At 41.0% G+C, this 27,562-nt stretch overlaps 1 protein-coding gene across 3 annotated transcripts in view; it reads right to left on the bottom strand.

Moving 5' to 3' along the window:
• Positions 1–27,562, bottom strand: part of TEAD1 (TEA domain transcription factor 1) — a 220,077-nt gene that overhangs the window by 21,181 nt on the left and 171,334 nt on the right. For all 3 annotated transcript variants that reach the window (XM_050955139.1, XM_050955137.1, XM_050955138.1), the window contains one exon: positions 14,121–14,294. In XM_050955139.1, coding sequence (XP_050811096.1) covers positions 14,121–14,294 — 174 coding nt within the window. The remainder of the gene's footprint in view (positions 1–14,120; positions 14,295–27,562) is intronic.

Raw genomic sequence — 27,562 nt, 5'->3', positions numbered from 1 at the left:
CTTGTTCGTTCTAGCATCGACACTGGCAAGGGTCACATATTTCGTGCCTGCAGGGAATGGGCAGGATTTGCCCCATTATGTATAAAGTTGTTTACTAAACCTCTCAGAAAAATAATAATTTCCAGGTGTCACAACATACGGCCAACTATTGTAAAAAAAAGCCCAAGAATCAGCTGAATCTTTGGTGGGAGTTTCAGTGGGCAGATGTACTTTCTACCAGTTTAGCTGTTTAACTCTTAATTCCAGCTTTGTTTTTATTGTTAACAGAGATTTAAGTAAACTACAACAAAAATCTCTTCTGGTACTTTCTGAACATGTTCAGGAAGATCGAGGACATCTTCCTTTTTACATGATTACTTTTTAAAACCCAGTTTACAAATATGTTTACATATTAGATCATGTGTAATCCACACTTCTGACAATATCAAGTCACTTGTGTGCACTATTTAATTTTTAACTAGGCAGCAACTCTTTAAATTCTACTTAGCAGCTACATTCCATTTCTGTGGAACAAACATTTGCAGGCAATATGCTGATAATGGCTCATACTGAGGTAATTAGTGGTGGGGAGAAGAAATCAGAGGTCTGATATTACTGCAGGCTTGCTTTGGTAAATTAATCAGTGGAGAAGTCACTTAAGAGTCATGTAAGTAACACAAACAGTTCTTTAGTCATGTACTAACAGAAAAGAATTCTATCTTTATTCCTCGTTTCTTGCACGTTTTTCATTAGTTCACTGGTTAATGTTAGTGTTCGTGGTGATCTGTAAAAAATTGTTCTGAACTAAAAGTAATAACAAATTTGCCATCTTAGCTGGTCTGCAATTATATTTGAATATGAAAAATAGTGACATCCATTCAACCATGCCAGGGCTGCTCTACTGGAATGTCTTAAGAACAGGTATTTCTTAAAAAATAGTTATTTCATGGTGGATGATAGTAATAATCTCTCAAAAATAGTAATTTCTATTGCCCCCACAGTTACAGTTTTATTATCAGAGCATTTCCTTTCTCTGCTTCACTTATGTCCAAAGTAAATAAGAAGTCCTCTCTAAAATACTCCTCACATGTTCGTATTGTCAAAAAGGTCATCCTTTTCAAGCCTAAACAATAAGTCTAGAGACACAAAAAAAGCAGAGTAATTTAGTATCTGCTCTGTTTGGTCTGAAAACCAGCAAACAAAACAAAACAAAACAACCAAAAACTTTGATCACCATATTTATACAATGATCTTCTGCTTAAAATGTAAAAGCTGGACTTTTGGATTTTAAGTGGTAAGATCACTGAACTAAAAATATAACTTCACACATTTTCAAACTATTATTTTTAGGTTATATATAAAAAGGAGATCGATGTGTTTCATTTTTGAGATTTTCTTTTATCACTGAATTGTAAAGCGCTGAACAAGTCTCAGGAGATGGACCTGCCCTGCTTGTAAGCACTTGTTTTTTTTGTACAGCAATGCACAGACAATATAACAGATTCACTTATCACTACAATTTTTTGCCAGTATCTAGCACTGAAAACATTGTATATCAACAGTATCAAGTGTTTGACATGCTGCATCACAGCACGCACGGAAACAGAACTGGCTTCAAACAAACAAACAACAACTTCACACGAATCATTGCTCTGTCTCTACAGCAAGAAGGGGATAGGTTGCTTGTGTCATAATGGATTCGGTTAACCAAAAGGCAGCATTGGCAACAACTGCAGGGAAAGACTCTAAATTCTCCCCACCAAACAGAAAGAAAAAAGCACTGAGTAGTAACATAAGGGTATTTAGGGAGCAACCAGCATAATTTACACAAACATTCAGGCCTTGGCTACACTGGCGCTTTACAGCGCTGCAACTTTCTCCCTCAGAGGAGTGAAAAAAAACACTCCCCTGAACGCTGCAAGATACAGCGCTGTAAAGAGCCAGTGTAAACAGTGCCGCAGTGCTGGGAGCACGGCTCCCAGCGCTGCAAGCTAATCCCCATGAGGAGGTGGAGTACCTGCAGCGCTGGGAGAGCTCTCTCCCAGCGCTGGCGCTGCGACCACACTCACACTTCAAAGCGCTGCCATGGCAGCGCTCCTGCGGCAGCGCTTTGAAGTTTCGAGTGTAGCCAAGCCCTCAGTAGTTAAAATTAAATGTATTGTTAACAACTTACAGGTTTAACTACTACTGACTGCAAAGAGGTGTCATTCATATGATCACATTATATCTCCCCTCTTTCTCTCGGAACAGTAATCAAAGGCAGAGATTCCAAATTGTGAAGCAATGTTTTCCAATGGTAGCATCTGGGTCCTTGGCACATAGTTACATTGCAGCTTTGGAATTGCTTCCAGGTCTGCCACATGGTTAGGCTTTTGATGGACAGGCCAAGCTGCTCCCTCCTCCCAGCTGCTCTTCCCTTTTGACTCATTATTGATTCTGAGGCACTAATGCCCTTGTATCAATTTGTGAAGAAGTCCTGCAAAAGCACCACATGAGATTGCTGTGCAGAGACGGTCCAGTTTTAAAAATAAAGGGGTGGGGGAGGGAAAAAGAGGGGGACTGCGGCTTTCTTCCATTTCTAAATTCTTCTGAATACATTTGCATGCTGGTTGTAGACTAATCCACATCACAGATTACATCTGTGAACTGCAAATCATTTGCTAGTCGGAAGTGGTGAGTGAGCAGGGGGGAATTCCAAACTTCACTTCTTTTGCCAAAAAAATAAAATAAAATAAAAAATATCATATTTAAAAAGAAAAAACACAAGCAACAACTTTTTTTGTGAATGAAGAACACAAAGCATTTCTATGTCCAGAAAGTCTGCTGCAAGCTCCTGGGGAGGAACTGTGGGGGGTGGGAGGCAACCATGCGGACAAGCCGTTTTTGAACACTGACTACATGGGTAAATTGTTTGTTACAACATATTGCAAAGAGAAGCAGAATTATTTTTCACACCACAGCTGTTTTAAATAAGAATAGGAATAAACTCAACAATCCTACTCATGTTACTTACCACTAATTATGGCATATATTTACATCTATAAAAACAGGGATTTTTTTTGGACATAATTTAATGTCCCTTTATTGTGCAGATTCCTTTATTTCCATTCCACATTTGAATTTCAAAAATGTTTAGGACTTCAAAGCATCTTTAAAAGCTTGCCCTAATTATAATATGTATTACTTTCTAATAACAGCTTGTTTGCATTGCAGATTCCTGCAAATGGAGGCATTCATTAAAAAAAAAATCAATTAATATCGCCCAGATATCTTCAGATGAGTTTCATTCTCTGTTTCACAGAGTTGCACTGACATATGACCAAGCTTTCATCAGTTTGAAGCATAATGCAAACTACTGAAAGCATTTAAAATTAAGGTTGTTAATGTAGCAGAGTAAGAAAGCAATAAAGCCAGGCATTGATTTATAATGATTGTTCTTTCCTACTGTGTGACTATCCAGAGACCAGTCTTTCACTCACTTCAGATGTATTTACTCATAGCGGTTGTTCTTGTTCCTGCAGAAATTAATGGTCAAAGTCAAAGCTGCTTTCCTTGGGAGCAAGATCTGGCCCATAATGAACAACCAAATTACTATTATTTTTACTGCAGGAGCACCTAGGAATTCTCAACAAGGATCAGGACCCATTATACAGGCACTAAGCACTATGCAAAGTAGTAACACAAAGAGAAAATCCTTGCACCAAAGAACTCACAATCTAAGATCCAGACAAAAAAAACAAACGAACAAGAGCGAGAAGGGAGTGAGGTTATAGCACAGACAGGTGTGCATGGATAACTTAGTGATAACAGTGCTCTTAGTAGCAACAAGTGCTCACCAGTCAAACTAGTGCCAAATGGTAGTGATTTGTATGCAACAGAGTAAAGGTGGGAGGCACTAAAATAGGATAAGGTAACAGCTTTACAAATTTTGACATGGGGGTGGCCTGGGAAAAAGCACAGAGATCTTTGTGGAAAAAAGCAGCCATGCAGGCAAGTAAAGCCAGTTAGTGAGGAGGCTGATATTACTAACTCTATTACATTTGAAAGGTGGGGTAGAGGAAGGAGCACTAAATGGTGATGGCATTAAAAGTCAGGTTAGGAAGCTTGTACATGATGTGGTAGTGAAGGGAGAGCCCCTTCACATAATGTACACGTTTCTTAACCACACCTTTAATGCCATTTACCTTTGATTCCCACCCTACCTTTCAGATCTAGTAACTTGATGGAGACATGCACAGAGAAGGGAAAGGTAGTTATCATAATGGGCCAGGCAGATGAGTCTACTGGTAGCATGTGCAATAGCTGTAGACATCAAAGGCAAAGAGGAGTAGATTATAGTATTCAAGATGCAAGATAAGGACTTGGGCAAGTGCTCTGAACAGACAGAAGGAGGTGGATATTTGAGACAAAGGAAGACGCAGCAAGATTTAGATACAGATATGGAGGAGACCAAAAAACACACCATCTAGATTCTTCACCAAAATTGAGGCTGAGGGCTTGATTACTTGTTAGTATCATGTTGTATGTCAGATTAGATGTAATTCATATGAAAGAACAAACCCCTGCAGAGAAATATGGCAATTTGCTTTGTAGTTGACACTTTGCAAAGCCGAATTCCATGATGGCTAAGTGTCTCTTAATAGATCTCAACACTCCCCCCGCCCCGCCTTCTTTAGCAAGTCTTTATATCTTTCACAGAGAAAGTTATAGCAAACCAATCTGATGTAAAGCCCAAACTCTAACTTGAGAGGTAAGATAAACGAAACATTCCTTTATGTCCCCATGGCTAAACCACTTGTCTATGTCTTGGTCATCTATCAACTTGGTCATTCCTTTCTAGTCTCCCTGCCCTGCACCTCTCTGCCTTCCCCTGATTCAAAATACCACCACAGCTACCATCAAATACTTTTCCTCACCTGTTGCTTGGACTATGCCACCCTCTCTTTGAATCCCTCCACTGGCTTCCCTTCACCTTCCACAACAAGTTCAAGTTTCTCCGCTTCACCTCCTTAGGCGCACACACCAGCACCCCTCCTGCCTGCCGACCTCCCCTAATGTTCTTCTATTTCCTCCCTCTTACTTTTTGCCCACAGTTCCTTGTCTTTTGCCTTCACTACTCACCAGACATTCTTCCACGCAGCCCTTATACACCTGGCTCCTGGGGCACAAACTGACCACCTTCCCTCCATTCAAATCCTGCTTTTAATTACATTAATTCAACCAAGCCTAAAAATAGCAATGGAAACGGTCAGTGTGATTACGCACCTGATCATTTAAAGCAGTGCAGCACTGACATCCTTCCTGTAGGTATCCAGAGTTGTATCTGTATTGTCTTGTTGGCCTGTTTTGACTGTATACTCTCAATGGGCAAAAAACTAAGCATTCCCCTGCATTTTGTACAGGGCTGAGCAATCTGTGCTTTAATACTAAGGAGTAGGAGAGGGTGGGAGACAAAGAAATGATGGAAGGGGTGCAGCTGCTAAGAAAGGGAGAGAATGCGAAGAATAAGCAGAAATACACTGCATTAAGGGTACTTGTGAAGAGTTGTATTTCTTAAAGTAGACAGAAATGGCTGTTATTGACTCATAAATGTACATGGGTGTGTCACGGTATTTTTCCCCCAGTTTGAACTTTAGCGTCCAAAAGTGGGGACCTGCATGGACACTTCTAAGCTTAATTTCTAGCTTAGATCTGATAGCGCCGCCATCAGCCAAAATATATAGTGTTTGGCACACTTTCTGTTCCCCCAAAACCTTCCCTGGGGAACCCAAGACCCAAACCTCTTGGGTCTTAAAACCAGGAGAAATAAACCATCCCCTCTCCTTTCCCCCTCCCAGACTTTCCCCTCCCTGGGTTACCCTGAGAGGCTACACTGATCCAAACTCCTTCGATCTTAAAACAGAGAGGAATCAACCTTCCCCCCACCCTCCTTTCCCCCTACCAATCCCTGGTGAGTTCAGACCCAATCCCCTTGGGTCTTAAACAAGGGGGAAAAAATCAATCAGGTTCTTAAAAAAGAAAGCTTTTAATTAAAGAAAGAAAAAATTAAAAATTATCTCTGTAAAATCAGGATGGAAAATGTTTACAGGGTAATCAGATTTATATAGCCTAGAGGGACTCCCTCCCCCCTAGCCTGATATTCCAAGTTACAGCAAACAGAGGTAAAACTCCTTCCAGCAAAATACACATTTGCTAGTTAAGAAAACAAACATAAGACTAATCTGCCTTTTCTAGCTAGTACTTACTATTTTGAACATGAGAGACTGTTTCAGAAAAATTGGGGAAACCTGGGGTGCACGTCTGGTCCCTCTTAGCCCCAAGTGCAAACAACGAACAAAACAAACAGCACAAACAAAGACTTCCCTCCAGCAAGATTTGAAAGTATGTTGTCCCTCCCCGCCATTGATCCTCTGGTCAGGTGTCGGCCAGGTTTACCGAGCTTCTTAATCCTTTACAGGTAAGAGAGACATTAACCCTTAACCATCTGTATGACAGGGTGTGTCTCTCTTTGTACATAAACGCACGTGTTGAAAAACAGGGAGAAAAAGAACAGAAGCATAGGAGAACATTTTTTTTTAATTCATTAACTCAAAATTCCACAAGTGTTCTGGGAAGTCAGGTTTGCCCAGCATTTACTGATGATAACCCAGACCTTGCTGGCATTTTAGTGGTAATACTTGTGAATGGGCCCCCAGTTTTAGAGCAACTTCTGCATGGTTCCCATTAAAAAAAAAAAAAGACATTAAAATCATTTTTTCTCTAGTATCATCATATCATGATCAAAATTAAGAAGAGAGATCTGCCTGTTTGGGATCTAATTCTCATGACTAATTACCTAGCTTTGTATCGTTCATTTTACATACATTTCTAGCTGAAAAGGATTGATGCAACGTCTGTTCTTACAGGAACATGCATCAAGGCTTTTGTTACACACATAATGCTGTTCTAACACTGGCACATTCCCTTCTGCTTTAGCTAAACCCAGGAAAAAGTAAACCCTCTAACCTATTACAAGTTCATGATTCAAAAACATATCCTCATCAATATTTTTAATTTATAACCAACAAGAATTTTGGTATTACATGTTCTCTAATCTGTATATTATTACACACAAAAAACTATGTTAAAATACCATTTAAGTTTGCTTAATTCAGCCCCCTTTTGCTTAAGCAGTCTTTAATTATATGATCACATATTTTTGCCACAGGTTCCCACCGCCTCTTGTGCACAGTTAATGAGCAGCTATTCAACATTCAATGTGTCCCCCTAGGCTTTATTTACTGCATACTATTCAAATCCTGTCTCAAAGACACAATTATTATTAATTTCCTTATGGGAAAAAATGGCGCTGTCGTCGTACAATCTTGGGTTCTTTACAAACATTAATTAATTTATTTTCACAACATCACTGTAAGGTGAGGTGGTATTATTCCCATTTAGCAGATAGGGAACTGAGACCCAGAGACATTAAAGCTAATTCACACTAGATGATCACAGTGGTCCCCTGGCTGCTTAATCTATGAACCTATGAAACTGCCCACTAATTTTGGTTGCCCCATCTGAGATACCTACGACCTGATTTTTCAGTGTATACTTTCAAAGCACAGCTCCCATTGACTTCAGCTGCAGCTGTGAGTGCTCAGTAACTCTGCAACTCAGATCAGATCTCAAATCAGTCATCCAAAAAATGAGGAACACACAATTAGTGGCCATTTGTAAAAAGTCTGATTTAAGTGATTCGTCCAGCATCAGGAGCATTGGCACAGGCAGGAATAGGTTCCAGTGCTCCAGGGCAGTAATCATTTGCCTTAATCATTAGACGATCCTTTATTGTTCTCCAGTTCCCTGCCTCATCTACACACACACATTCCAGCTTCTGCAACAAATAAGGCAGGTGTCATACAGAGAACACTCTCCTTTGTTACACCATCTCAAGAGCAGGTTCATCCTGTGCACTTAGTGAGGCATCAGTTCTCTGGAAAAATAGGATGTGGTAATATAATTAATGTCTGTATCACAATGGATATACACAAAGGGGCTCAATTAAAGTTGCATAGGTTCCTCCCACTGTGGTCAGCAGGCAACCTTAATTCTGGCATTTACTAACTTTTGAGTGTTCAATGTTGCAACCATGAACTTCTTTTACCTGAGTTTTTTAAATTGAATTTTAGCATTAAAAGAAAACAAAAAAAACCAAACCACCCTGAAAACCCCCCAGAAATTTCATCATGTGGAACCAAATTTTCAGCTAGATGGTTCATCATAGGTGTTGGATTCTCTAGATGCACAGCACAGACCTCTGCCACCTGCGCTAACAGAGAAATTGATAGTAGTAGTAGGTTGTCATCCTCTTTGTGGACCAGCACTAGAGGGAGACAAGAGACACATTTTGCCTGTAAGTTTCACAGATATCTTCTGACTGCAGTGGAATGTTGAGACTCAGGAATCTTGGGTTCCATTCTAGTTTCTGGATGGGACTATGCTGGGGGGAGGGGGGGGTCACAGACTCTCCTGTCCCTATTCCCTCAAGCCTGATCGCTTCTGCCCATGTCCCAGTCATGTCTCTACTCTGGTTCCTTGTCCTAGTCACATAGGTAGTCACAGTCAGTCCCTCACTCCTCGGGCTCCTCATTCCAGTCCCAGTTTCCCCTCCAGACTCCTTGACCAATTCTACTTGCCTGGCATTCCCAGTCTCCCCATCCTGGCTTCTCCTCTGATTTCAGTTCCTCATCCACCCACATTTCTCCACCAGCTTCTGCTCTTAGTCTCTTTGCTAGCCAGCCCCAGTCTACTCATCACAGCCGCCCCCCCACAGGCTCCATATTCCAATCTACCACTCCCACCCTTCAGGTTTGGCTCTTGTCCCCTCTGCATGCTAGTCAGGCTGCGCTGGCAAGAGGGCAGTCTTCCTGCTCTCACTTCCTGCACCTGGTGACACAGCAAAAAAACTCACCCTGAGACAGACACCTGGTATGGACAATTTCAGCCTGAACAGTTAAAGTCTGGCAAAGATATTAGCAACTGAAAACAGGGTCTTTTAATGGCAAATGTTGGGGAACCTTAACTCTACGTGCACTACCATCTCCATCTATAATGATTTCACACCAACTTCTCAACTGTAATTAGGCCTTTAAAACTAGCCCAGTTCCTCTGGGGGTTTTATAGGTCCTTTTTGGAAAATGCCTACTAAAATATTTAAATTGTCAGTGGTTGGGATAATGCGTGTATACTTCATGTACCCATAAAACCCCACATGTGTGAGTACAGAAGTGTAACTGTAAGCATAAGGTCCAACCTCCATAAGCTATGACACTCTTGTACAAGCATGTGTTAGCACAAAGGTGGAGTTGGTAAGTGCAATAGGGGGACCTATATTGTTGAGGGACTGTAAGTTACACCCTCTTGTCATAAACAGATAGCTAAGGGTTAATGTCTCTTTCACCTGAAGCACCTGACCAGAGGACCAATCAGGAAACTGGATTTTTTCAACTTTGGGTGGAGGGAATTGAGTGTCTGTGTCTTTGTTTTTTTTCTTTTGTCTGCCTGCCTGCTTTCTCTGAGCTTTGGAGAAGTAGTTTCTTTTTTCTAGTCTTCTGTTTCCAAGTGTAAGGACAAAAAGATCAGCAAGAAACTGTCTGAGAGGGAAAGTCACTGGTCAGTCAGTGAAAAGGAATGCTATGCCATTGTGTACGCCCTGGAAAAGCTACGCCCATATGTTTGGGGACGGCGGTTCCAACTACAAACTGACCATGCTGCACTAAAGTGGCTTCATACTGCCAAGGGGAACAACAAGAAACTTCTTCGTTGGAGTTTAGCTCTCCAAGATTTTGATTTTGAAATTCAACACATCACAGGAGCTTCTAATAAAGTTGCTGATGCACTCTCCCGTGAGAGTTTCCCAGAATCCAGTAGTTAAAAAGTGTTCTTAAAATGTAGAAGTCTATTAGTTATATACTTAGGAGTATATGTAAAGGTGTATGTGTTGTATTAATCTGTTTATTTTCAAGTTCTAGAAGGAAATCGCCGCCAGTGAGCTTCCCCACTGTCTGCAATTTGGGGGGCGTGTCATAAACAGATAGCTAAGGGTTAATGTCTCTTTCACCTGAAGCACCTGACCAGAGGACCAATCAGGAAACTGGATTTTTTCAACTTTGGGTGGAGGGAATTGAGTGTCTGTGTCTTTGTTTTTTTTCTTTTGTCTGCCTGCCTGCTTTCTCTGAGCTTTGGAGAAGTAGTTTCTTTTTTCTAGTCTTCTGTTTCCAAGTGTAAGGACAAAAAGATCAGATAGTAAGTTATATGGTTTCTTTTCTTTGGTATTTGCATGAATATAAGTGCTGGAGTGCTTTGATTTGTATTCTTTTTGAATAAGGCTGTTTATTCAAAATTCTTTTAAGAAATTGCCCTGTATTGTGTCATCTTAATACAGAGAGACTATTTGTATTTTTTCTTTCTTTTTTATATAAAGCTTTCTTTTAAGACCTGTTGGAGTTTTTCTTTACTGCAGGGAAATTGAGTCTGTACTCACCAGGGAATTGGTGGGAGGAAGAAATCAGGGGAGATCTGTGTGTGTTGAAGTGGCTAGCCTGATTTTGCATTCCCTCTGGGTGAAGAGGAAAGTACTTTTTGTTTCCAGGATTGGGAACAGAGAGGGAGATTCACTCTGTTTGGATTCACAGAGCTTGTGTCTGTGTATCTCTCCAGGAGCACCTGGAGGGGGGAAGGGAAAAAGGATTATTTCCCTTTGTTGTGAGACTCAAGGGATTTGGGTCTTGGGGTCCCCAGGGAAGGTTTTTCAGGGGGACCAGAGTGCCCCAAAACACTCTAATTTTTTGGGTGGTGGCAGCAGGTACCAGGTCCAGGCTGGTGGCTAAGCTTGGAGGTTTTCATGCTAACCCCCATATTTTGGACGCTAAGGTCCAAATCTGGGACTAAGGTTATTACACCTCTTTTGAAAGTTTGATCCTTAGAGACAATTACCCACTCAAAAAGGAGGCAGCAGAAGCAGAAGTGCTGCTGAAACCTAAGATTTAGCTGAGTAATGCTTGAAATCCTGGCAATTAACACTGCGTTTTGAAGGTGCTGAATGGGTAGTTTGGTGTTTTATCACCCATGAGTCTATCCTAGGAGGTACGCACATTACTTAACATAAAAAATGGCATTGGAATTAAATTGGAATTTAATACCAATTTTCATGACAATAAAAATCCAACCCCTCTTCAGCAAACTCTGCCCAAAACATGGCTCCATTGAAGTCAATGAAAGTTTTATCATTTACTTTAATGAGATCAGGATTTCAGCCCTGATCGCTGCAAGCCTTAGACATTGGCAAGGAGTAAGGCACATTCTGCTCAATGCATTTCCTGGGTAAGTCTCCAATCTGAGGCATGAATGCAGCTTGTGGAGCCATAGCCAGGCTAGTTTTATCCATACAGCATGGCTAAAAGTAAGCCACGCAGATAGGATGGCATGGGCTTTAGCATGGGCTGCACAAGCACCCTGGAGACTCAGGGCACCTATTCTTGTTTTACTGAAGCCCAGGTTACCAAATCTACAACGCTATTTTAGCCAGGCCAAAGCAGGCACGGATATGTCCATCCAAGCAACTATCACACCTTGGATTGCCAGGCAGACAATACCCTTAAGTGAAATAGCTGGGTAAAGGCCAGAATGGTCCATCAGTTTGGCAGAGCAAGACTCTCACTGGTGGAGCAGGATGAAGTCTCAGGTAAGAGCAGCAGCAGCAGCAAGAGCTATGAGGGAGAAAATAATCCTTCTCTCAGAGACATTATTTCATGCACGTTTTGCTTCCCTTTACATGACTTACATTCAATGAAGTTCTTAGCAAGTTCATTTCTGAAGCTCAGGCTCTGCTTTAAGTGGGAATGTTAATGAAAATCAAGCAGCCCTAATTTATATCTATGGACATGTTTTTAAAAATTGACATTAAATACTACGTTAGCTTTTCAGACCCTGTTGATACAGAATTTCTGAAACTCACTACGGGATGATTTTCCAAATGCTTCCACAACTTTAGTGGTAGAAAACTGTATTTTTAAAACATTACATTTTAATTCGCAGAGCAACATGAACATGTGAGGCAGCAGGAAATGTCTTAACAGGCCAATGAGGGCCTAATGCTCGGTATGACAGACCACACAAGCCACATTTGTTCATGGACAAACTTCACCTGATGACCTCACAGTATATTTGTTTACATATGCAAACCACAATATAACCATGGCAATACAATTTTTATATGACTGTAAGATCTTAGTGGCAGGGCTCTTGTCTGTACATGCTTAACACGCTCTTGATGCTAACCAACCACAAACGATCACAACAATTAATGTATGCCAAGTTTATACTTTCAGGGAGTATTTTCCTGGCTTAAAACATGGTTTTGTTTTGGTATCAAGAGAATGCTGGAGCAGAACACCTTTCCCTGCCTCTAATCTTCCGTCCTCCTGATGGCAAAAGCTTCAACATAAATTATATAAAGCTAAAGAAAACCTTTTATTTCCTGTAATATGCAAATCTTGATATGACAATTTCAGATTAATGCACCTTTTAAAAACTATTGCTAAGAAATAAATGGGAACAATCTTCTTTACTTATACTTTTCAACACAGTAGTAGTAGTAGTAGTAGTATTGAAAGGTAACATGTTATGCTTCTGTAGAACCTCATTAATTGGCACTAATGAAAGACTGGGAGTCCCATTGTGAATTACTAAATTTGGCAAATTATCAGGGAAGTGGAACACACACAAACAAAACAAAAGCGAATGTTTTACATCACAAAATGCATTTTTAGAATTCAGGCTGGCAATTATTTTTTAGGATTTCCCCACTTTATAATAGTTCATAATGTTTAGTCTTGAGAAAAGAATAGTGAGCAAAGAATCTTCAAATATGTTAAAGGATTTTACAAAGAGGACAGTGATCTGAAGCAGAAGAACAAGTAATTGGTGTAAGCTGCAGCCCAGAAGATTTAGGATAGATAGTAGGAAAAACTTCATCTAAGGGTAATTAAGTACTGCAGTAGGTTACCATGGAGGTTGTGGAGCCCCCATCACTGGAGGTTTTAAAGAACAGGTTGGACAAGGCTGGTCTAGATATACCTGGTCCTGTCTGAGGGCAGGGGCCTGCAATAGATGCTCTCTTGAGGTCCCTTTCAGCCCTACACTTATGATTTCATGTATTAGTAAATGTTCTATGGTAGATACTGTAAAACAAATGGTGTCTTGCTAAAATGAGATATCATTATAACGGTCTGCTATTAAATCTTTTAGAAAAGCTTGGGGAATTACTGCCATTTATGTGTGTGTCTTATAGAGTGGGTGTTCGATTGAAGTGTCCATTGAAATCCAACAGTATATGTACAGCGATGCACATGGATAAAGTGACACCAATACTTTAGGTTTCTTTCAACATTTCTGATATCTAGCTTTTCTCTTTCCTTCATTCTAATCCTCCTTCAGCCCCTCCTCACAGCTACTTTGAGCAGGTATAATTCCTCTGCAAACAGAATTCCATGCCAATGTCCCAACTGAAGGCAGGTCTGCTTCAACAATGAAGCAGAAATTAAAGCAACCAAAACCATTATACAACAGCACTGGAAATATCACAAACTCTTAGAAAGTTTTTTTAATACTAATTTTAAATATAACGGTATTGTGAAAACATTGGCTGATCTCAAGGCTAAAAACTATATTACTTGCCTTCAGCAGAGTCCAACATACAGAACACTCAAAAATATACACAGAAGTCTTAAAGTTGCTGATATTGCTCTTCAATCAAACCACTAGATGGCAGTTCACCATTTATAAACTTATTACCTGTTTAAACAAAACTTATTACCTCTTTGTCACTGGCAAAGGATCATGTATAACAAAGCGCTGGCAGGCACTACAATTACTACAGTTGTTTTCTAGGAACACAGACATGTTGTGGGAAACCTCAATAGAAGTGGCTTTGTGCTAGTGTCCAACATGAAGGATATACACAAATGATGGAGACTCAGCTTCACGTGTTTAAGTGATGATAAAATAAATTCCTGTGTACGTGAGCATTTAGAAAGAGTAGGGAAGCACATAACATGAACACACAGTCTAAATTAACTTCTATGGTATGTTTTACTCACCCAGAATTTTACTAGGAAGAAGGCATTCTGGGGGCCCTTCCCAAACAGTTCCTTTAAACCACCTTTCTTTTCAGGAAATTTGTCATAAATCTGACGAATGTCCACCGATTCAAGCAACGGGTCACTGTAAGAATGGTTAGCATGTCCAATGTGCACAAAGAGGTGTTTGTTGTACTGTAAGAAAATAAGAAAAAGAAAAAAATCACTATTGTACAAGAAAAACAGAGGTTTATTTAAGCTGAACAGTATGTCTGTGTGTTCATGCTAAGATTAGGATGCTTTGGTGGATTAGAAAAACCTGCCCTCATTTACCTTTGGGACTACGGTTTATTTGCAACATGATTTCCATGAAGTAACTTTGGTGGTCTTGGCACAGTCCCTAGTGAACAAGAGTCAATATCATAAAACCAGTTCCCCTACTGTAAACCTGCTAAGCATGATTAACTGCCGGCAGGTGTTTACCTAAAAAACCAGAAGAGCCAGCAAAGTGATGATCTGCCCATCCTGAGCACAGTAAGATCAAGGTCATTAGAAAGAGTGGTGGTGTCTGCACCATGCAGTTTAATGTCTTATGTACAGAGATCTTTAGTTTCTGCTAGTGCAACAGCTCCCTTAATCGTTACATTACTAACTTTTCTTTCTTTTTTTTTTTTAAAAAGTGTGCTAATGTCAGTTACCTAAAGGAGAAGGAAGAGATTTTTCTTTTATCCCTAGAATTATAATAATAAGAAGGAACTAATAGGTCAGCTAGTCCATCTCCCTCTCAGTGTAGGATTTTTCCCTTTGGTATATTCCCCAATGCTTTGTTGAATCCACTTTCAAATGACCCAAGCTTCTACCACTTGGGAGCTAGTTTCACAGTTTCGCTGCCAGAATGTATGACCTGCTGTTTAACCTGAATTTCCCCCTTTCTAGTTTCATTTCACTATAATTGGTACCACCCAAAACAATTCCTCTCCCTTCTCCGAGTGAAATCCTGGTTCCAATGAAGTCTATCATTAAACCCTCTATTGACTTCAACAGGGTAAGGACTTTACCCATATTGTTTACACCCTGCATATTTGTCTATAGCACATTGTAAAATCTGAAATGAAAAAGAAGAGGGCCTGATACTGCATGACACTAAGTCCCTCCCAGGGGAGTGCTCCACACTTCACAAGACCACATGAAAAGATGAAAGGAGCATGGTTGTTTTTTAACCACATAGATCACAAACAACATTTTGCTAACTCAGTTAAAGGGAAACCAATGTGCAGTCACTGAACAGCCAAAAACTTTGCAATAGTGGATAGCTACTGGGCTACAAGGTGGCAATTTCTAACAGGTAAGCATAAAATAATGTTGAAAACGCAGAGCTGACATCTGCCTGGCTATTTTGTTCACAATATATCTGCAGACAAAACAGATTAAAATAACACTGTCATATCTAAATAAACTGAACATCCAACCATTCAGCTGGCCTATCATGCTAAACCATATTATCTCACAGTTTCTTTGTATTCCCGTTCCATCTCTTGTCACTCATCTTACACTTTGACCGTAAGCCCCTGGGAACAGGGTCTGTCTTTTTCTTCTGTGTTTGTACAGCACCTAGCACAATGGGGTCCTGGTCCGTGTCTGGGGCTTGGGATAAAAATAAACAATAATTGAATACAACTTTCCCTAACAAATGTGCAAACCCCAGAGGAAAAGGAAGTAGACTGACTAAATTTTTACCAACTGTACTTGGACAAGTAAACTAATAAAACTAGTAAAATCATCTAGAGCAGTGAAATTTGAATTCAGAATACACGTATCTGTTATAATGGACAAATATAATCGGATACATTCCAGTCTCTTCCTGATGTATTTTATTTAGTGTGTGTGTGGTGGGGAAGAGCGTAACACTTCAGGCTTTAATAAACCTAAGCTCGATTTGTAAGGTGTGAACATCAGTTACACAGATTTTTCCTTGGAGCACTCTTTCAAAATAGCCCCCACCGTATTTCCTTGGTGTGCAGGTAGAAAACTTCCCCAATCTTTGCTTATAGATACAACAAGCCCCAAAGGGGCAGCGTAGTCAAAATAGGGTGTTTCTACTCTAAAGAGCAAAGCTCATAGGTCAGAAAAATAAACAAGTGAACGGAAGGGACTGAGTTCATGAATGAATGAATGCATGAATGAAAGTTTATCAGCAAGGCCTTACCATGAGCAGGTTTAAGTCACATACCAATCATTTACACAAGAATTAAAGTAATCATCATACTATTCAGTTACAATGAGGGATTATCATAACAATATCTTCAGAGTCACGAGATTTGTTATTTTACTTGATAATTGAATAACTGCAGATGAAACATCCTTGCTGTACACACAAAATACACACACATTGCTTCAGTTACACATCACTGTATTATCTTGGTGCGTCGAGCACATACAAAAAATTAATACATGATATTGTTGGGAACTACTGCTGTTCTAGGTTTACCTTTTAAAGGTCTGGCGATCAGGGAAAGCAAGTAAGCAAGAACACTAGATTTTAGGTGGTGACTATAATTTGAGATAAATTCACAACTGTGTGAAGACAACACATGAGAATTTGGGGCACGTAACTGTGGGCACAGATCCTGCTGGACATGAGTAAAATTTGTGTGCAAGGTTCAACTGTAAACAATGATTTGACAGGCTGTGTGCCCGAGACAGTGTTTCCAGGGCTAGTTGAGATAAGTGGGAACAACCTGAACTGATTAACTTGAAATGCAGATAAAGGGAGGAAATAAGCAATTGGTCCTTACACAATCTCCAAAGTGATTGGTCCCTATATGATCTGCACAACGTCCAACCCAATTAGATTGAACAAGTATAGATGTTACAGCTGGGAAAAATGTATATAAACTGTCTAGCGTGTTACATGCTTGAACTGGAATTGGTATCACACAGTATCTAAAGCCCTGCATCTGGGTGGCCTCATCCACATGGGCACAGAGCTGTCACATGCCTAATAAAGTAACCTGAGTGATGAGTAGGAGTCAAATTGAGTTGTTTGAGATCCTGAGAATGGGATAAAGTGTTCTCCCAGAACTGGGAGAGGTATTCTGGATAAGCCAAGTGGAAGAGGTCTTGGAAGGAATCCCAACATTATTGCCTTGCAAAATAATCTGGTAAAACAGTTCTTCAGACATTATACTATTTTACGGTCTGGAAAATAATGTAGTAGAGTTCTCAGACTCCAAACTGCAATCAAAGAGACGTTATGTATATAGGAATACAGAGCAGATCACAGAGCCTTTATGCTGCTTAAATATAAAAGCAAAGTTAAAGGCAGCTGTAAAGTTACCACAGTTGCCTACAAATCTTGCCAAAGTACCAGATGCTGCTGCAGCAAGAATTCTGATGGGATATAGTGGGACAGATGGTGTGACATCACCTGAGAATATTCTTAGGACCTAAATGTTTATTTTGACATTGCGTGTGTGATTATTTTCTGCTTATGTTGCTGTAATTCATATATGAAATAGAATCATTACTAATCTAATTAGATAAGGCATATTTCTACTGGCTCATAAATGACAACACAATATTAGGCACAAGACAAATTTGTTATATGGGCAGTCTCCATGAAAAGTGTGTATATATGAAAGAGATGAGGTTAAGTTACATGGCTATATCTTCTGAGCCTATTAGTGTCTGAAAAGCTGAAGAACAGCCTCATTATAAGCAAACTTCACTATTATTTCAGGCTGCATATTCCAAAGTTATTGAAGTACATTAGTACTGAGGAATTTGCCCATGCCACAGTATTTAAAGGATTTACATTTGACATGTACATAATTATATGCTTTAAATACTGTAAACCACAGTGGGTCAAATCCTGTGCTTTTTTAAAGCATAACAACTACATCAAAGTTTACAGAATACATTCCTGAGCTATTGCATCTGCAGAGTTTGCATTACACTACATGCCCTGGAGATGGCTGCCTCTTAGTGAACTCCTTCCCTTAAAAAATTCTAAATATCTGAGGAATGCAGTAAAGCCATGAAAAATGACTGTTGTCAACTAATACCATGAGAAAAATTATAATCCACTTAGGAATTTAAAGGAACCAAGACAAATTGCCAATGTCAGAGAATGCTAACATATAAGCTGCAGCAGAACAAAGACAAATCACCTACATTTGTTCTACCATTCAATACATATACTGGCTCTTGCAAAATTATGTCCTTATGTTCTATGGTTTTGCTCTTACATTCCACAAAACTAGGTGATGAGAGCTGCTACAGCTCTCTCTGATGCATTCTTGTGCTCCACAGTACCAGGGAAGTGCACCCTGAATCTCATGCCACACAAATACGCATCTATTAAGCAAAGTTCTTTCAATTTCAGTGGCAAGATGAAGGTTGCACTGTAACTTGACATACACATGCTCTCAAAGCATAGAGTTGTAACCTGCAGCCTTCTACCGTAGAACCAGTTGCTCCAACTATATCTTACAAGGCTAGAGTGTGCCAGTTAGGCAAAGCCCACAGAGAAAAGAAATGTGGAGACAGCACTGTCCTAGAGGATGTACTGGAGAGCGTTCTGCTTACCTGAATTTCCTGGTCACAGGTGAAGCAAGCTCATTACAAAAGCCCTTCATAGGATACAGACTGCTCCCTCCTGATGCTAGAGCCATAGTTCCACCTCCTCTATGCCCATTTGAAATACCATACACCTTTGGGGGAGTAGAGAGGACACAATCCCTGCACTTCCTTGAACACAGGGTCTGCAAAAACGCCTGATCCTTAAAGGGGCCACATAAAGAGATGGCTCCTTGCACTTTCCTCCCACTGCATACTCACATAAAGACCAGGCAGAATATAGTCCTTAACCAGGTCCGGCTCCAGGCACCACCGTGCCAAGCGCGTGCTTGGGGCGGCATGCCGCGGGGGGCGCTCTGCCGGTTGCCAGGAGGGCGGCAGGCGGCTCCAGTGGCCCTCCCGCAGGTGTGCCTGCGGAGGGTCCGCTGGTCCCGCGGCTCCGATGGAGCATCCGCAGGCACGCCTGTGGGAGGTCCACCGGAGCTGCGGGACCAGCGGACCCTCCGCAGGGACGCCTGTGGGAGGTCTAAGGGAGCCGCAGGACCGGTGAGCGGCAGAGCGCCCCCTGCGGCGTGCCGCCGTGCTTGAGGCAGCAAAATGGCTAGAGTCGGCCCTGTCCTTAACCATCCGTTGTGCAGAGGCAGCATCCCATGATCTTGCCTCACCTCACCTGGGACAATTAGAAATATCTCACAAGGCAGGCTACTCCAGGAGATCTACAGGCTCTTGCAAGTTTGTTCCAGCTGCAGCAGCCCTGATGAAAGTGAAGCTCCAAGTTTTCAAGAGGAAAAGGTCATGCTTGCAGCAAGGACACCAGGGAGATTGTCTATCGTTTCAGTCACAGCAACAAGGCACTCGGTGAAGCTGTCATCACTAGTAGTAAGGAAAGGCGAGAACTGGATTAACTGGTTCTGTGTCTCATGGATCCAAAAAAGCCCCTGCAAAGCATCACACTCAAATGGCCCTGTGCTGTATGTCTTCTATCCCCGCTGAAATAAAAAGAGGCCCTCTCTGTTCACTTTGAGTTGAATGTACTCTACATCAAAGTGAGCAATGGACTAAAATGGAAGCTCAGAGAGAAAGGGTGGGTGAAAGGCTAGTGGTCTCACTAGGCTCTGCCTAAGACACTTGGGATATGTCTACACTGTGATAAAAGACCCACAGCACAACAGCAGGTGGTCCAGGTCAACTGATTCAGGCTCGCAGGGCTTGGGCTGTGGGGCTATAAAATTGTAGTGTAGTTGTTTGGGCTTCAGCTGGAGCATGGGCTCTGGGACTCCCCCTCCCCTAAGGGGTCTCAGAGCCTGAGCTCCAGCCTAAACGTCTACACTGCAGATGTTTTATTGCAGTGTAGACATACTCTTGATGAGGCAGCAAACAACCTTGCTCTAGTGGCTGGGTTCTATAGATGGTTAGTGATATGCTGTAGCTGAGATAGCTATCTACAAGGTACTACTGCTTGTGTTAGGTTAACAAACTGTACTATCAGAGGAAAAAGGAACCAAGTGGGATGAACTGATTAAAAAATAATTACCTATACAACAAGAGTCTGTGTGTTACTGTAACCTGTATTGCCTTGGCTCGGCTGCACTGCCTTATCTGTAAATCTGACACCCTTTAATTTCCTACTGATGTGAGAAAATGGCTCATCCTGCCAAGAATTCCCTTTATTTCTAATAAAATTTTAGTGACTAAAATGTTCATTCCCATAGATTTAGCTTTCCACGGAAAGGGATCAGGATAGAGTTGGCCTAGCAGTATTTTAATACAGCACTGGGAGCTGGCAGCACTGCCTATTGTTAAGGTTGCCTAGCACTTCCTATTCTAAGAACCTGGTTTTCATTGCTTATAACTTTTTCAAACTAACTATTTGGGCTGAAATTTTTGATGTTGGGTGTCTGGTCAGGATAAACTGTTCTGGAAAATTTCAGCCGAAGCCGGTCAGCCATTGCTGATAATAGGACTAAGGAAAAATACAGTGTTTTGCCCATGTTAAAAATATCCCCCCAACCTTCTTCAGAGGAGCTCTAGCACCCCCATGCTTTAAAGCAGGGACTTGAAATTTGGCAAGGGGTGGCCTTTGTGTTAAGCACATGCCCTTTGCCATCCCAAGGAAAACCTGCCCACATTTGATCAAGTTACAGATCTCAGAAAAAATGCAGTTTGCACATGCTCAGTAGAGACTTAGATTTTTAGCAGATTAGGAAGACTTTCCCTGACATTCCAGCTCTGGGCTGCTGCGGGCCATGCCAGGTTAGGGTCTGGCCACCTGAACTGAGAGCAGGGAGCCTCTCTCTCATTTGCTGTCACTGGCTTGTCTCCTGGCAGGGGGAGGAGAGTTTTGCCTGTTTTGAAAGCAAAAGGGGTGAGAGCTGGATCTGCAGGGTGGACAGGAACAGAGGAACAGAGTGGGACAGGAAGCCTGGGGGTAGGACAGAAACTGGAAATGAGTGGGATAAAGAGTAGGAACCAGTTAGCTGGATGGGGTGCGGGGTGGAGGCCTGACTAGGAAACAGGGTAGAGGGGAGAACTGGGACTGGCTAGAGACAGGGCCTGGGACACAGAAGCCGGGGAGCATGGAGATTAGATGGGTAGCTGGGGAGGGAGACTGTGACTGAGAGCTGGTGGAGACTGGGAAGGTGGATTAGGAGGTGGGAGGGTGACTGGAGGCCAGGATAGGAGAGAGAGAGAGAGAGACAGATAGACAGACAGACAGACAGAATGAGGAACTGAGGGGTGGCAGAGAAATTTGGACTGGCTGGGCAAGGAGACAGAGAAGGAAAAGCTGGGGGAAATGGAATGACTGTGCAAGGAGATTGGGACTGTGATGGGGAGTTAGGAGGGATGAAACTAGAACTTGCTAGGCATGGAGATTGTGGAATGAAGACAGAGACTGGCTATATGAGGACAATGGGCCTGAGACCTGCTACCAGGGTTAGAGAAGAGACAGGACAGGGAGGAAGTGAGGGACAGAAGGGGTCCTGTTTGGTGAAAACAGGATGAAGAGTCTGTGCCCACTAGATCACATTCCCCTCTAAATCCTGGAATAACCCCAAGATCCCTGATCCACTATTCCTCTGCCCCTCTAGCGCTGGTCTACAAAAAAGATGACAACCTACTATTGCTACCAATTATTCCATTAGCTCAAATGACAGATCTGTGGATTTAAAAGTTCCAAGTGCACTGAAGAACCATGGCGTTAAGACGATGGCACCTGATGGAATTACTGTTATTTCAGGTTTTCTTTTTAAAAAAACTAGGGAATTACACACAAAAAAACCTCTCCTTAAGTTAAGAGAACATTATTACATTTGAAAAGTCAAACAACTGCAATTTAAGAAACAAGTTAGATCCTACTGCTGTGTTTGGCAGGGTTAGTGCATGATATAGCGCTCCCGGCTGACTACCGAGGTATAATTTATATGCATTTACCCTCATACTGATACACTCCCCAATTCACTTCTTGGCCATTAGTGAGAATCAACAAGGGTTCATTGTGATTTTACATCTCTAAAACCCACTTCCATTATTTGCAATGCTCTCTTAGGAGTTTTTTAAATAAAATCTCTCTGCTGATTCCACTTTCCACTTGTCAACTGTCATCCCCTATGCATCTAATAAAGTCAAAATTAATATGGTTATTTTTACTCCCTGGGTTTTGCACAAGCACCAATAACAATCTCAGCAGAGCTCTGGGAGCAGTGTTTGCTCACTAATTGTGACTGCAGAGCCAGCAGGGGGAGCCAACAAAATTATTTTTTTTTGGTAAGTTCTGCAAAAAAAATTGTGATTATCATTTTATTTTGAAAATTTTAAGCAACAGTGACAGATTTTGAACAAGAACGATGTGGATGATCTTTCACACCTGGTCACACTAACATTAAGGAAAGCCAACTTTGGAGAATTAGTTACTGCCAAATGTCTTTCTACTTATTGCCACCAATATTTGCATACTGGACACCTAATATTAGGCACCTATGGTTGCAATTCTGCCACAGGAACTATGCAGGTAGACGACCTAGACTTGCATAGGTCCCCCTTGAAGCCAATGAGGCTCCATGCAGCCACAGGGGGCTGCTATCATATAGCAAGTTGCAGGATTATATCAATACTAAACCAATGGGAAACATCGTTCTGAGCACCTCTGAAAAATCAGGGCACTTTAATTTAGGTGTCTAAATACAGACACCCAAGTTTGAAAATTTTACAGAGTATGACATATGTTCATTCCACAGTGTAGATGCATAATCACTATACACATCAACAGAAGTGAACTCCATATTTTTGTGTACTTAATTCAACTTTATATTAAAATAACTTTGAATCCAGAGTCCACCACACTAAATTAATTCTTTTTAAAAAATTGATCCATCTAAATGTACGTGTATTTGCTCTTCTTTTTATATAAGAAGGAGGCGAGACAAGGAGTTTCGTATAACCAAAAAGTTGACATCTTTGATATGCTGCTTATCAAGAGTGCAAGAGGATAAACTTCTAAACACAGCTTAAGATGTGTTGATAATATAAGATAAGAAAACTCCTGAGCCTCTGTAATATTTTACACAGTTAAAATGGAGTGAATTTTAAAAATGTAATTTTTTCCCCCCATCAGCTGAGATGGTTTGGTTATTTTTTTTATATTTTATTGCATTTGCACAATGAGACCAGGCTAAAAGTTTCACTTTTATGATCCACTTCTAGTCAGCTTCTCTTTGTGGTTCTCCTTCACAATGCTCCCTGGACTCACAACACCGCAGGGTAATATTTAAATACAAAAGCCTTGTTTAAAACAAACAAACCCGGAAATAAAAAATAAGGAACATTTCCATTAAGATTATACTTCCCCACCACCGTTTCTTTTTAAAACAAATTCTGAATTTTGTTGCTAATGCTATTACCCCACATTATGGGTAGGTGGGTTAATTTGGAAAATTTGCTCTTCATGCTATTCTTTGTAGCTGTAAGAATTTTAGAAGTAAAACTGTTTCAAGTGCTGGAGATTGCTTGAAAGCAGTAGTCACAGTTGAATGCTCAGAAGAGAGGGAAGAAAAAAATTTTTTGGAGGTAGACTAACAGATACCTAATCAGATCAGTTTAGGTTGCAACTGGAGAATCAGACAGGTAAAATATATTAAGGAGAAGGTCTACTATATTGAAATTATAATAATTTAACTTTTTGAGTCTTTGCATTTTAGAAACACTTGTATGTAAGACAACAGTTTAGGTTCTCTCTAATCTGCTTGAGGATTCAACTTCTGCGTGTTAGAAAACACATTTACTTGGTTTAACCACAAATAGAAATTTGTTCTGAACTTCCCAGGAACTCTTACAGTGAAATCACAAAACATCTAAGTAAAGAGATCTTAGACTGACAGCGACAGACTGGTAAATATGATCATTTAATACGGTGAGGTTCCAAATATACAGAGTTGGAATACAATTAAAGAGAGGTACTTTTTCTCTTATAAAGTGACTGGTGTTTGAAGACTTGAGGTGAAATTCTATAGTTTGTTTGTAAGTACAAAGGACCACCGAACTAATGAACGATCAGAGACTTTGGAAGAAAATGCAACAGGAATTTGGCACATGTATGTTTAGTTGTTTTTCACATCAAAGAGAGAGTCATTTAACTCATCCAGAGCTGCAGAGTCAATATTCAGAGACGTTGTAAGTGTGGCAAACTACGTCCTACCTTGCAATTTCCAAAAATACCAAAAGTTAAAGTGAGGCTAATTATTTCCATTCTATAATTTTAGGAAGCTTTTTGCTATTTAAAATTTCACCTGTAAATGGAATAATTCTGTGATTAGCAAAGAGAGTCCTGCAAGGGGCAGGATTCTATGGAGCACGTTTGAAATCCACTAGAATACTGACTGATAGTTACAGGCTCTTGTACTTTTACATGTTCATTACCAATGGAAGGGGGATATAAATCTTTAGTGCTCCAATCCTGCAATGAGTTCTGTGTGGATACACCTTTAAAACCACAGAGAGCCGCACTGAAGTCAAGGGGATGCTGCTCAGGCAAATAAAGCCTAAGTAAGTAATTATTTATGTGAGGGTTTCTGTTTTCAGCTAATAAATGTTGATAATCCATTTGGTTAAAAATAGTACTTCATTTTATTTACTGTGAAATGTTACTGGTAAAAAAGTACTAAAAGACTACTTCAGGGGTGGCCAAACCATCCCACGCCTTCCCTCGCCCATTCTCCACCTACTAGACTAGGGTTGGGAGGAGCTCAGACCTCTGCATTGCAGCAGGGTGGTGGGGTAGGGGCTTCTACCCAGTGGGGAGGAGGCTCTCAGGGCTTCAGCCATATGGAGCGCACCTGCCAGGGTTCGAGGCTTTAGCAGGAGCAGAGCTGAAGCCCTCAGCCCTGCAGGTGCCTCCTGTGGCGCAGAAGCCTCAAACCCCAGCTAGGCGTGCCCTGGCTCTCAAACTTCTGAAGATTGTCCTATACGGTGCGGAGGATCAGTAAGTTTGGCCACCCTTGGACTGTTCCAAGGACAGAGTAAATTGTTACATGATTCTGGTTTAAAAGCTTCTGCAGATTCTTGTTTAAAAGCTTACATATATCCATTTATTAGGTCAGAAGAGGAACAAAGGAATACAAAAAACCTAAAACTTCATAGCTTAAAATGTACATAACTACTGTGCATTTCCTGTTTGTAAATTATTTCTATATTAGGAAAAAAATTAACACTGATTTCCATACTAGCAGAGTCCCATAGCAGAGATAAAGAGCCACAACTATAGACACAATCAGAATGTTGGGAAGCAAAGCTAAATGAGATCAGGGTGTACGTCTAGCATCCTGTCTCTAGGGGTGGCTTTGGAGTTTGTTGGAAAATTCTCTGTCACTTAAACAAAATCAGAAGTGCCCAAGATAAATCTAGACTATGTTTTATCAGTTGTATTTCTTGCAAAATCCAAAGAGTTCTCGGGTCATTATGTTGCAAGGCAGAGTGCTCCCGAAAATATGTATTTTTAGTGCTTTGTTCATTCTCCTTTTCAATGTTCTGAGCGAGGAGGCTTCCACTTTTGCCCTTGGGAGACTGTTCATAGTCTTTGGACTATTCTGCATGCCATTATTTACAGTAGGATCCAGATAATCAAACCATATTAATAGTAAACTATCAGCCACCCTCAAAACTGCAAGTAACGAAGTGGGAGCTCTCACGTATTCCCCTTTTATTATACAGTCTGCCCTCCCTGGCTGGCTTTGCGGTTCCTCGCCAACCTCTTATGGATGGTTCTTCACCCTTTTCTTCTGCTGGTTAGAAGAGCTGCAGCTCCTAACATTTTGCTGACAGGCCGATCAGCTAGCTGTGGCTTGTGCTCAGCCAATCTGCCCTGCTCTCCCCCCACTGCTCCTGTCATTCTCCTACACAGCTTCTCCCAGATCGCTTGATGCAAGTTGAAGGGAGAAGAGTGGGAGCATCTTTGGCTCCCTTCTGTCTTCTCTCCTTTCAGCCTTCTACCATTACTCCAGCTCACAGATTTTTGTCCTATTGCTCCTACCCACTTGCCTTCCGAACCCTCTCCCATTGCCACTGACTCCCTGCCCAACACACAAATGGTTGAGCATTCAAACTCTGGTATGAAGGGTTAATGTTTGACTAGGGTAGACATGTAAGGAAATTGCCACAGTGGGACTAAAGAATGACATGAGTTTGGGTTTATAACTGACATTAAATTTACTTGGCAGGAAATCCTACATGGCAGGAATTCTAGAAGATATTAGGCTACTCCAAAGAGGGCTTTGTGGTATTTATCCAGGCTTTCTTCACCACTGTTTTTCAATTCAAGTCTCTAACTTTGCTCTGCAATACAAGTGTGTGTGTTACATTCCCCAGAGAGTTTGCACCTGCCTGGAAAATGAGAGCTCAGAGGCCTCTGCTGAGCCTTAGTCTCACATGTACTGTACTAGTGCAATGGGTTGCATGCTGAGCTACTGCATGTAAAAATAATACTTAGGACATGACTTTTTGATACCCAGAGTTGCCAAAGCAGTATGTTTTGACCATTAGTAGTCGATTATGTTGCAAATCTATTCATTTCACTCAGCTGGTTTCATATTATTAATTCCAGTAGGGTGACTGCAGAGCACATATAATCTGGCAAAAACATATTTGGTTAAAGCTGTTCTATTCCGCAGAGGGAGGACAAAGTTTACTTAGTCAGTGTACTGCTCTATTATTCATTTTTTGAAACTGTGAGATGGCCTAGAGATACAAATGCTGTACGCTGTACATGTTTTTCAAACTGAGATACATATCTATTAAACTAAATTTTACACATTAATGTAGAATAATAATAATTCCATTATGAAAACTATATAAAGAGGATGTTTCAATGACATTGTTTTAACCACTCAGAAGTTAGGAAAGAAAATTCATTTATTTAACTTTGCCACCCTCTGTGTGCGCATCAGGATGCTGTTTTTAGTTACGCAATCACATACTATTTTCCAAACATACATTTTCCCTACAACTTTGGGAGACACATATGCAACATCTTCTATTCCTGTGTAGCATTCTGTGTACACCAAAGCCCATAAATCACTAATATACTAGGTATACAGTGACTAAGCCAAGGACTTCTATGCTGTACACCTTACAAGGCCGCATGAAGACAAAACCTAAGTGATGGTATACTTCTTTATTAGGAACTTCTTAAGAGGAGGCTTTCTTGAGAACCTCCATAAATACTTGCAGAAATGTAAAACAATTAGGTCAACAAGTGTCATAGGCCTGGTCTACACTGGAGTGGGTGTCAATGTAAGATACGCAACTTCAACTACGGGAACAGTGTAGCTGAAGTCGACGTATCTTATTTCGACTTACTTCCCGTCCTCACGGCACGTGATCGACGGCCGCGGCTC

This window comes from Gopherus flavomarginatus, chromosome 5, assembly GCF_025201925.1.
Source record: "Gopherus flavomarginatus isolate rGopFla2 chromosome 5, rGopFla2.mat.asm, whole genome shotgun sequence".
Lineage (NCBI taxonomy): Eukaryota > Metazoa > Chordata > Testudines > Testudinidae > Gopherus > Gopherus flavomarginatus.
This window is presented reverse-complemented; position numbering and strand designations above follow the sequence as displayed.